Raw genomic sequence first — 12,463 nt, forward strand, 5'->3', positions numbered from 1 at the left:
GGAGACTAGTTTCCAGGGAGCTCTGCATGCTGGCAGTAGGGCTGTTAGAGTTGCGGATGTCCTGGAGTGAGTTCCCTTCTGCCGGGTGACATTTACCCTGGCTGCTGTGTTTGCAGACGAGGGCTTGTGGGATACCTTCGTCAGGCACCTGTCCTCCAGCGCCACGTCTCACTCAGTCAGCCTGGAGCGCCTCAGGCAGGGCGTGAGCTACGAGTTCCGTGTCATCGCCATCAACCAGTTCGGCTACGGAGACCCCAGCGTGCCCTCTGCGGCCCTGTCAGGTACTTTCACTCCGGTCCTGAGTGTACTCCACTCCTGTCTTTCACTCTTTCACTCCACTCCTGTCTTCTCTCTGCTCCCCTCTTTCACTCCACTCCTGAGTTCACTCCACTCCTCACTTTCACTCCACTCCTGAGTTCACTCCACTCCTCACTTTCACTCCACTCCTGAGTTCACTCCACTCCTCACTTTCACTCCACTCCTGAGTTCACTCCACTCCCCTCTTTTACTCCGCTCCTGAGTTTCATTCCGCTCCTCACTTTCAATGTACATTTTAAACGGCCATGGATGCTTTGGGGCATTGGCTATAATTGGTAATCAAATTATTTTCCAAAGTGACATAATTATAAAGATAAATTATGACAATAATGCTTTAAAAGGAGTTTTTTACAGCATCTTTTACAGGATCTCTGTTCAGATTAAATTAGAAATATCCTGTCAGACCAGGTGGTCCTGTGTAAATATTGATCTTTATTTCATAATTGTTGCTATGTCAGACGTCACCCTAGACTTTCTGTATCCCTTCTCTGCCTGTACTGCTTGCTTATTAAAGCCCAGAATGTTCCGTGTTAATATCACACTGGAAATCTCCTTCCACCCAGACTCGATGAGATTTCTGTGCATAGAACACTTGGATATTACTCAATATTATTGTTTGACTGTAACAAAGGGCAATGGGTTATTGGAGGAGCTCATGTTTTTGCACTCTACAGTGGACTTTGTGTATTCAGTAGCCCACTCTTAGCATTTCACCCACAGAGAGCTGCCTTGTCCCTCTAGCATGGTGTGTTAGTCCTGGTGTGCTATAATGAGTGAAGAGCGCACTGCTTTTGGATCGTTATTTCCGTCTGTGGCGCTCAAGCTGGCGGAACGGCAGAAGCCCCATGCAGTCACTCGCTCTCCTGACCAACAGAAGCTTTCTTTAGACCTCTGCTGCCATCTGGTGGCATGGAGACGTAACCGCGGGCGTGTTTGTCCGTGCTCGCACACAGCTCAGACGGAGACGCCGTTCTACGAGGAGTGGTGGTTCCTGATCGTCATGGCCCTGTGCGGGCTCATCCTCGTGCTGATGGTGGTGTTCGGCCTGGTGCTGCACGGGCAGGGCAAGAAGTACAGGAGCTGTGGCACCGGTGAGTCTGTCCGTCTGTCCCTCTCCACTCGCTGTGGCACCGGTGAGTCTGTCCGTCTGTCCCTCTGTCCCTCTCCACTCGCTGTGGCACCGGTGAGTCTGTCCGTCTGTCCCTCTGTCCCTCTCCACTCGCTGTGGCACCGGTGAGTCTGTCCGTCTGTCCCTCTCCACTCGCTGTGGCACCGGTGAGTCTGTCCGTCTGTCCCTCTGTCCCTCTCCACTCGCTGTGGCACCGGTGAGTCTGTCCCTCTGTCCCTCTCCACTCGCTGTGGCACCGGTGAGTCTGTCCGTCAGGTCATCTGTCCCTCTCCACTCGCTGTCAGGTCATCTGCCCGTATCTGTCCGCATGTTTTTCTTTCTGTCCATCCATCTCAAAACCAGACAATAAGTCTTAGTGTTTTAGTACTTAGAATATATTGAGACTTAAAATCTTATTTCTTTTTTGCTAAATATGACATAAATATTACCAACATTTTTGACTAATTTCAAGATTTGCCAGTGGTATAAGAACATTTCACTTGTCAATGAAAACAGTAACTTGACACAAGCTATTTTCTTCTTCAGAGAAAATAAATAAGATTTGAAGTCTTATTACAAGACTAAAAGCATTTGTTAAGACAGACGCTTTTTGCAGTGTGTCTCTACCTGCCTGTGTGTCTATCTGTCTCTTGGGCTGTGCTTTCCAAAGGTCTGCATGAGAGGCTCAGAGTCACACAGACTCCCAGTGTGATGAAAAACAGCTGCTGGTATACAAGGTTGCTGAGCACGGAACTTTTCGTTCCCGGTTGCCAAGGGAACCCTGGCAGCGTTCTCATGCAGAAACGCAATGCAGGCGGGGCAGGGGCCACCCGGGGGGGCTTAACGAGGGGCCCCGCCGTGGCCTCACCTAACCCCGTTTACACACGCTGTCCCTCTTCATTTACCCTTCCCCCCGCAGAACGCCGTCTCATCCGTCTTTATTAAACTCGCTCCGACGAGTAAATCACTGTTTGCCGTGCTGATGTCGGCGGTCTGCGCTCTGACAGGGGGGGGGTAACTTTGTCACCGACGCAGGGAAACACATTTCCACCGTGGAGGAGTCCGTCACTCTGGACAACGGGGGATTCACCGCCCTGGAGCTGAACAGCAGACACCTCAACGTCAAGAGCACCTTCCTGAAGAAGAACGGGACCAGGTGAGGACACACGTCAGAAGCCCTGGCGTGTGATTTCGGCTTTCACACCCGCAAACACACGCTGTTGAACACGGGCTGTGTGTTATAATGCACACTTTTTCTGCTACTACTTGTACTGGGCAATTTCACAGTGACTGACGTTACAACTGCTGGATATTTGGGTGCTAAAGCCCAGTACAGCTACATAATATGGACTGATAAGAGTTATTGAGGGTCATGAAGGCATATGTCAGGCTCTTATGTATCTGTATTGGGCTTTACCACCAAAATTATCCAGCAGTCAGTCACCATCAAATTGCCCTACTTCTTTTACTTTTTTGCTAAATAAGACAAAAATATTGGCAGTGAGGTAAGGCAGTTTTGACTCATTTTAAGATTTGACAATGGAATAAGAGCATCTGTTCTTGACACTTAAAAGCTAATAATTTCTACTTGACAGAAAAAATATCTTAAGCGTTAAAACAAGAATAAAAGCGCTTGTTAAGATAGACGTTAATGCATAAATTTGTGCCTTGCCTTGCGTAGCAATATCCGTACTGTGTATGCTATCTTGGGCTATCAGTATGTAAATATAGCGTAATCTTGTGAATTAAATTATCTGTTCCCTAGAGATGGTCTGGTAAAGAGACTGAGAGAAAAGTCACTACAGCTCTTATCCCTGTTCCATTAAAGCTGTATTATTAACAGTGTTAGTCTCACTGTCAGTTATTCCTCTTGAAGTGTTCCTGAGTTTTCACATATTTTCATTTGTTAAGCAGTGTAGGGTGGCTCACTGTGGCCAATTTTTACTCAACTTAATTTCTCCAATATGGCAATTGTTATTAAGTGGTTATATTGTGATTCTGCTCTGGGTGTGTGTCTGCTATTGGGTGACTGTCTGTGCGCTGTCGGGGTGTATGTGTGTGTGTGTGTGTGCGCGCACTGTCGGTTGAGTGTGTGTGTGTGTTTGTGCGTGTGTGTGTTGGTTCATGTTTGTGCTGTCCGGTTAGTGTGTGTGTGTGCTGTTGGGTCTCTGTGGGTGTGCTGTTTGGTAAGTGAGTGTGCTTTCGGGTAAGTGTGTGTCTGTGCTGTCAAGTGTATGCGTGTGTGCTGTCGGATAAGTGTGTGTGTGCTGTCAGGTGAGTGTGTGTGCTTTCGGGTAAGTGTGTGTGTGTACTGTTGGGTGAGTGTGTGCTTTTTGGTAAGTGTGTGTCTGTGCTGTCAAGTGTGTGTGTGTGTGTGTGTGCTGTCGGATAAGTGTGTGTGTGCTGTCAGGTGTGTGTGTGTGTGTGTGCTGTCGGGTAAGTGTGTGTGTGCTGTCGGGTAAGTGTGTGTGTGTGTGTGTGTGTGTGTGTGTGTGTGTGTGTGTGTGTGTGTGTGCTGTCAGGTGTGTGTGTGTGCTTTCGGGTAAGTGTGTGAGTGTGTACTGTTGGGTGAGTGTGTGTGCTTTTGGGTAAGTGTGTGTCTGTGCTGTCAGGTGTGTGTGTGTGTGTGTGTGTGTCTGTGCTGTCAGGTGTGTGTGTGTGTGTGTGTGTGTGTGTGTGTACTGTCGTTGAGTAGGAGTTCTATGGAGAGTCCTCCTCTCCACCTGGCAGCTGTGAGGGATTAGCACAGGGGAGCTCCGGCCATATCGCCCCTGCCTGGTCCTATTAGAGCGCTGGACCTCGAACCTTTGGATGTAATTACGGGAGTCTCGCGGCTCGCCCTTGGGTTTGCTAGTAAACCTCATTATCAAAGGTTACTGGCGCATTTCCCAGAAGCCTTCTGCAGGAAATCGGTGCGGTATCGATGCCGATCATTTATTCATGATATTGGCGGTTGTAAAAGTTCCTGAGAACTCTATTAGGGGATTGGTTAATGAGTCCACGCCTACCAGAGTAGGCCAGCGGTGATGGAGAGTGTGAGAATATCCGTTTGGAGTGAACGTTAGCTGTGTTTGACACTGATTCCGTTTGCGGCGCTGCCCCTAGGTCTCCTCCAAGGCCCAGCCCAGGGGGACTGCACTACTCGGACGAAGACATATGCAACAACTACAACGGCGCGGTTCTGACCGAGAGCACCACGCTGACGGAGAAGCCCACCGAGATCTCCGAGTCCGAGGTACAGCACGTCCGTCCGTCCCCACAACAAACCGCCCAACTGTCAGCTCGGCCCAGGCAGCTGCTTCCAAACAGCGGGGCGCCGATTGGCTGTAAGCACCGGGAGCGGAGCTGCGATTGGTTGTGGAGATCGCTCCATAAAAAACCCCTGCGCTTGTGGCTTTGACAAAGGGCCTCAACACTCGGAGCGGGTGGAGTAGAGTCAGCTCCACTATGTTCCCCTGTCGTCGGTTACAATCTCACGTTCCCGCTCCAGACGCAGAGCCATAAACTCATTTTTTACTACCCAGTCAGGGTTGTGATTTGTAAAGTGAGACGCGGCAGCCCCCGCGCTAACCGCCCTGTCCCTCCTTCCGGTCTTTTCCGCAGGCCACCGACAGCGACTACGAGGACGAGCAGCCCAAACACTCCTTCGTCAACCACTACATGAGCGACCCCACGTACTACAACTCGTGGAAGAGGCAGCAGAAGGGCCTGAAACCCAGCCCGGCCTACGGGTACGAGGAGTGTGCCGGGGGCGACGGCGAGCCCTACTACCAGACTGTGGTGACGCAGCACAGCGTGGGGGGCGTGTACACCCCGGCCGGCCAGCCCGCCCCCAGCTCACGGACTCCTGCCACCGGCTTCTCCTCCTTCGTGTGACGCACCGGGCCGAGGCGGGGGCGGGGCAGGGAGGGCCGGGGCCCAATCGGGCGGCTCGGGCGGACCCGGGGGGGGGGCGGGGGGTGAAGTGAATTGTCGGTTATTTAGATGTCGGCTCCGTAAATTATGGTATTACGGGGGCGGGGGGGGGGGGGGTGAAGCCGTTTCACAGTACTGGAGTTCTCCTGTACCCAACCCCCCCTACCCCTACACACACACACAAATACACACACACAATTATCACGACTGTGTGATTACCTCCGTCAAAGACATGTATCTGTGTGAGAGAGAGACCGTTTGTGTGAAAATGAAGGAATGACTTTCCTTGCGATCGCTTACAAATATTAGATGGAAAAGAATTTTCCAGAAAGACGGGGAGAACTGGTTGCATTTGGGTTTTGTGTATTCACTGGACTCTGCTTCCACTTTGAAGAATCAATATGAGCTGAAGGCCTGGGCTCAAAGCGACGCATCGCGGACATGTTCTCACCCCGATAATCTGATCCTCTTCAGAACTCGCCCAGCAGATGAAACGAGCCTTCCTCTCAAAAGGAATACAAACATTTAGTCTGCCTGGCACTTAAAAGAGGAAATAATTGTCTTGTTTGTTAACAAAGTTTCGGTTAAAAGATTGCCCTTAAAAAAAAAAAAAAAAATCTAACGAATCAAGATGCTTGTAATTATAGGACTTTTAATCACATTAAGCATATTGCCCACAATTCACTTCAAAAGCTGAAAGCCCCAAGATGTTGCACTTGAGAGTTTGGAGGACACACTGACTACAGAACTTGTGAAAGACGGCGTGGAAAGGGAGCAGAAGGGAAGGAGCGAGAGGCGGTGGTGGGAGATGTGAGGCGGAATACTCGCCGGTCTACGCCACGCGCACCCATACAGCAGAGAGAGAGACTTCTGACCGCGGTCGACACAGGGCACAAGCGGCAGGAACAACAGCGTATTCCCTGTCCCTGTCCTGTCAGCCTTCTCTGTGACGCTGTTCTGAAGCTGAGGGTTGGTTGTACAGCACGCCGTGTCTGACATCCTGAGCGGGTCTGCCTCCTGAACACCGCTGGTCTCGTCTCTAGTCCTTTCCGTTCAGTCTGGGAATCGCCCGACGGGACGAGTGACGTTCACTTGAAGCTTTTCATGTTTTTGGTTTTTGTCTTTTGGTTTTGTTTTGTTCTGTTACTAGAAGTATGAATGTAACAATGAGGAATTCCTTTGGGTTTGAAATGAGATGAAATATACTGCCTTTGCACACATGACTGCACTCTTAAGCCATATGGATATTGCTTTAACGGAAAGAAATGTGCATTTTCGACTTTTATTTTTTCAAATTCATTTCTCGGATATTTTTTACGAAGAGAAAACATGACTGAGGACTTTGTTTCGTTCCTTTTTTAGGTTAGCAATATGTACTGTATAAGTGTATTTTTAGTATCAATTTTGTACAGATGAATTTTTACTGTAGTGTTTTTGCCACGTTGGTGTAGTTCTGTAGTCAGTTCATTACAGCAATCCATTGATGTTGCTTGTTAGTGTATGGCAATCAGAAAGTAGAATGAGGAGATTTTAAAAATCCCTGAAATGATATGAGGATATAATAGTTCATAAACCTATAGGGTATTTGAGCTAGATACAAATTCAGTCTATATTTTTTGAAAAATTAAATCTGTGAATAAATATTAACTGTCTTCTGTCCATTGAGTATGAACTGATTTTTCACAAAGTAAAACAAAATTCTCTCATTTTTTTAAATCAAATTAAATGTTTATTGTCAACCTTGATGGCTGTGTGACCTTATACTGTAATCTCCCCTGATTTTTGTCATTCCTCATTGTGTGCTGCTAACATTACAATAGGCCTCAAAGCATTAAGTGCTGAGTCGTGTATCAGGAAAAGGGGTCAAATAAATATAACAACGGGATCTGATATATGCTCCTCCAAGAACATTAGTGAGTATTTACTGAAGATCCTTCCTCTACACATGGTTATTCTTCTTGGCAGTGATATTTTTAAAGATGTGAGTCAGTACAAGGCACAATATAATTCATTTGTATTCTCTGTAGGTGTACTGTTATGGGAGGTTACACCAAAAACTGTCACTGGTATAACTCAAGAAATCTGATGTACTTTAAACATATTCATCTACTCTCCCAGGAATCGCAACCAAACAGAGATGTAAATACATGAACAACTCGTGGCTCGACCTATTCTCTGCAAGTTGGGATCCAGAGAAGGCGATGTGAGTGCATAGTATGTGTTCGGAAAACCTGGCAACGGATGAGTGTTTGGCCCCGGCTACAGCGATAACTTTTTATAGAGGGCAAAGGGAAGAACGGCTTGTAAACATTTACACCGTGCCCAATGTGTTTGTCTTTTAGTAAAGTATTGGGGTAACTGACAATAGCAGAGTTCTTTTAACATTTTCATAATTCTTTTGAGCGTACTTCCTCCTATGTACAGCAGAGGGCAATACCATCGGGGTTAAGAGTACCTCCATTCAGAAGTGGGAGCTGGTACTTCATTATGCTATGCTGAAAAGTTTTGTCACACCTTATCATTCTGTTTTGTATTTCTGTATCTTTTTTAGTCATGTGAAATAACATGGCACTAAAAGTTTTTTTTAATTGTACATAGCTTTCAGGGATCTATTGTTATGTACTGTATAGGTCTTCTGAATAAATGTCTGTCAAATTCCCAGCATATTTTATTTGCAGTGGCTATTGAATAATGTTCATATACTATCCCTAAATTGTACACTGTTCATGTACAAGGTGTTCCGTGAGGTAAGACAAGGTTGGAATTGTAAGAGTGGCTGCATAATCACAGGAAATGTAAAACATGTTTACTTGTGTCTAAACTTGTATCATTTCTGACCACTTTCTTCTGTATAAGCTTTAAGAAAAACTTCCAGGTTTATCCACGGTTGCATGACATTCACTCTTCTATCTCCTTAGCTTTACTTTGTTCTGATTTAACGCTGTTTTTGTACGGTATCTGTTTCAGATGTTAGTTGACGTTGGTCGGGGAATGTTTTCTTTTTACTGTTGTAGTGCTCTTATAGTCATATTTACCAGACCCATTTCTTTGTTTAAAACTTAATGATTTTGCACTCTTGCCATTTATTAAATAGAAAATGAAAATGTTCAAACTGCATTGTTGTGCTACTGTCATTTGTCCATTTCATTACTGAGAGGCACATAAAGCACATTGTAACCCCAGCCCGTTAGGCGTTTTGCTCGTTTGGCTCTTTTGCTGGCTGCATGCCAGTGCCAGAGGAACATTGTGCATGCAGTTATCAATTGAAAGAATAAACACATTAAAGACATTCAATTGTCTAAATGTATGTTTACATGTAAAAAAAAAGAAAAAGGATATTCAGTCCGTTTTCTCAAGTATTACATTAACTATATATGTATTACAATATATTTTCCGTACAACTTTCTGGAAGCCGGGCCCATCAGCTGTTACATCCGCCATTCACATTCACACATTCTGATATGGCCAATGCATTACATATATTAATGACTATTGTAAGCTTTATTTAATATTTCCTCAATATATTTTATTAAGGAAATACATTTTTACTAAATAAATTACCATTAGACTGATTACTCAAAGGCAGATAAACGTATCTTTCATGACTAAAATTCAATAAAAAGCTCTCACAGGTAGATGGGTATTATTTCTAACAGCAAAGAGATTTTACTGGATTTCTATGTAAGTCCCATTTGTGTAATAAACACTGCCTATTTGAAGATGAATAACTTGTGAATGTTGACTATGCATAAATGAATGACTTGGTACCTTTCTAATACACTCAGTTTTCAGGCGGGGATCAGCCCCTGCATACATCCAAACACTGATCTGAACCTATACACCAGCCAGACCCCCTCCGTTCCGCTACTTCAGGATGCCTGGCATCTCCCCCTCAACGCACCTGCACTTCTCGCTCACGACTGCTGTCTGTTCTGGCCCCACGGTGGTGGAATGACCTTCCTGTGTACATCAGAACAGCAGAGTCTTTGACCACTTTCAAGCGCAGACTGAAAACTCATCTCTTCAGGCTGCACCTTTCCCTCCCTACCTCACTGCTATGATTAGCCATGTGTACGCCATGGCTTATAATAGCACTTATCTATAATTATTGTAGTATTCGGGGTATTCTAGCTGCCAACTGTGGTATGCTAGTTGGAAAGTTGATGTTCTCTTCAACGGTTCAAGTTGTATCTACAGTCACCAAGCTCTTCATTAGGTATTTATTTTATAGATTTCTGCTGCTGTAGCCTATCCACTTAGAGTTCTGATGCGTTGTGTGTTCAGAAATCCTCTTCTGCATACTACTGTTGTAATGTGTGGTTATTTGCAATACTATCACCTTCCTGTCAGCTTTGACCAGTCTGGCCATTCTCCTCTGACATCTCTCATTAACAAGGCATTTCTGTGTGCAGAAATACTGCCCACTGGATTTTTGCACCATTCTTTGCAAACTCTAGAGACTAGTGTGCGTAGTGTCCTAGTGTCCCAGGAGATCAGCATGTTCTGTGATACTCAAACCACCCTGTCTGCCATGAACAATCTTTCCACGGTCAAAGTCACTTAGATCAAATTATTTCCCCATTCTGATGGTTGATGTGAATATTAACTGAAGCTCCTGACCTGTATCTACATGATTGTATGCATTGCACTGCTGCCACACAATTGGCTGGTTAGGTAATTGCATGAATAAGTAGGTGTAAAAAGTAAAAATCTTCCTAATAAAGTGCTCAGTGTATGTGATCACTCTAGGATTTGGAACTGTACTTTCCTCTCGGGTCTTCAACGCACTTGTCCCTAGTTTTGATTTGCACTTTATTGTACAAGCGTCTGCTAAATGACTGTAAAGTAATGTAATACATTTTAATCACCAGATATCATTGTAATGCATTAGACAAAACTTCTGTATGACTGTATGTTCCTGGCCCATACACCTAACAACGAATTCAGTATCAATCTGATCAAATTTTTATTTTAAAAACATTTAATTTGCTGAGGTAAATACAGGCTTCATCTCATTTCAGTCAATAAAAAGCCTAAATTCAGCGAGGCTATAACACTTCCTGTTACTTAATTATAGCTGTAGTTCAGGAACAAAGATCAGTCACGAGTAAACATGCCAGTTACATAACCCACCCCTTTCCTCCTTTCACCTACAGTTTAATCAAGAATGAAGGGCGGTGAGCTGATTTCATAATCACAGCATTGCGTGCTGTCGTGCTCATAAAAGCTGTATACTGTATGTAGTATAGGTGGAAACAAACAAGCCGTGACAAGTTATAATTTCGAACAAAGACAACATACTAGGACCAAGGTCACAGTTGTGTCATAACACACGCAAGCAAGCTTTTTAAAATATATTTAATATCTATACTTGTGCATGACTCATCGGAAATGATGTGAATATACAGTGATATATGTCTTGGGACAAATATATTTTTTCTTGATGTGGCTCTGTACTCCGTCATTTTAAATGCGTAATCAACCAATTCACATGTGGTTAATGTGCACATTCTCAGTGTTTGATAAATGGTATTATACATTTTGTTCTCTTTTTATATACAGTGTAGTCCCCCAATTTAAGGGCACCATAATATTTTGGACAACTGACTTCACAGGTGTTTCTGATTAGTCAGGTGTGTTCAATTGCTTCCTTAGTGCAGGGATAATCTAACTTTAAATATCGAGTCTTGATTCTTGGCTTGTCATTGCCTTCTGTTATTGTTTGTCAACATGAGGACCAGAGCAGTGATAATGAAAGTCAATGAAGCCATTATGAAGCTGCCAGAGACAACCAAAATCAACTGTTTGGATCACCCTTCAGAAGAAAGAAAGCACTGGAGAGCTCAGTAATTTCAAAGGAGCTGGTTGAACAAGGAAGACCAATACAGCTGATAACCAAGCAATTCTCAGCAGAATGGAGAAGAAATCCCAAACACCTGTCTGACAGATCAGAAAAACTCTTCAGGAGGCAGGTGTGGATGTGTCAGTGACTAGTGTCCCCAGAACACTTCATAAACATAACTACAGAAGCTACGTTGCAAGATGCAAAGCAGAGGCCAAAACGACCTGCCCAAGAACCAAAGCACCCCCTCGTCTGGGAATCATGGCAACATATACTGGTTCACTTGTCTTCATTGATGTTTTAACTGCTAATAGTAGCAGCAGAATGAATTCTGAAGTGTTCAGAAGCATGTTATCTTAAGTAAGAAAATTCCTCCTCATAAGTCATTGGATATTGATTCATCCTACAGTAAGTAAGACACTTAGCCTCATTATTATACATTTCACATACTTTTTTTATATGAAGGGCTTATATGAGCTCCTTTGAGTGTGCCAGGTCGGATTCAACAAGTGCTCCTAACTTCAGAAAACTGACCACGTAAACACAATTCCTCCCCACCTGTTCTTAAATGAGTATGTGTGCATAAGAATTGTGAATTAACACCCCAAAAATGCTTAGGTATATCCATTTAGGATACTGTATGTCCCATCAGACCAAGCGGCGCACGTTCAGTGGCCCGGAAAGCACACCCTCAGCTCATAGAGGGTACGTACAGTCAGACCTGGAGAGAGTGGTTGGGCCAGATGATGACCCACAGTATGAGACTGGAAAAGGCCTCTACTGCACAGTTCTGCCTGTTGGAATTCATTGTTAAAACCAAGCTACTGTACTTTGACAGCTAAATAAAACCCTGTTGTTCCTATTTTTGTGATTATATATTTCATTATGTGTTATTTTCCAATTGTTTCAGACGTTTTGGGAAAACATACAATTTTTATATCTTTGCATAATCCAGAGATAACAAATGCAGTGTCACCCTTATAGGCCTACCCATCCATGTGTGTTCAACAGCGTGACAGCATATGGGTAAAAACTGTTCTTCAGCCTGGTCGTGTGAGTATACAGAGTTCTGTAACGCTCGCCAGATGGCAAAAGGTTGAAGATGCTGTGTCCGGGGTGGATCGAGTCTTTACAGATGTTCATGGCTTTACGGCTGCAGCGGATTCTGTGGATCTCTTCCATAGATAGCTGTGAGCCGATGATCCTCTGGGCTGTAGAAGTTTATCAGCAGCTGTTGTGGGAGTTGTGCTTTCTTCAGGCACCTCAGGACGTGAAGCCTC

At 44.7% G+C, this 12,463-nt stretch overlaps 1 protein-coding gene across 1 annotated transcript in view; it reads left to right on the forward strand.

Moving 5' to 3' along the window:
* Positions 1 to 5,302, forward strand: part of sdk1b (sidekick cell adhesion molecule 1b) — a 354,443-nt gene extending 349,141 nt beyond the window's left edge. The window contains exons 42-46 of the mRNA XM_061230637.1: positions 117 to 281; positions 1,272 to 1,409; positions 2,462 to 2,582; positions 4,532 to 4,661; positions 5,030 to 5,302. Coding sequence (XP_061086621.1) covers positions 117 to 281; positions 1,272 to 1,409; positions 2,462 to 2,582; positions 4,532 to 4,661; positions 5,030 to 5,302 — 827 coding nt within the window. The remainder of the gene's footprint in view (positions 1 to 116; positions 282 to 1,271; positions 1,410 to 2,461; positions 2,583 to 4,531; positions 4,662 to 5,029) is intronic.
* The last annotated feature ends 7,161 nt before the right edge of the window (positions 5,303 to 12,463 follow it).

The sequence above is a fragment of the Conger conger genome, chromosome 2 (genome assembly GCF_963514075.1).
Source record: "Conger conger chromosome 2, fConCon1.1, whole genome shotgun sequence".
In the NCBI taxonomy this organism is placed as follows: domain Eukaryota; kingdom Metazoa; phylum Chordata; class Actinopteri; order Anguilliformes; family Congridae; genus Conger; species Conger conger.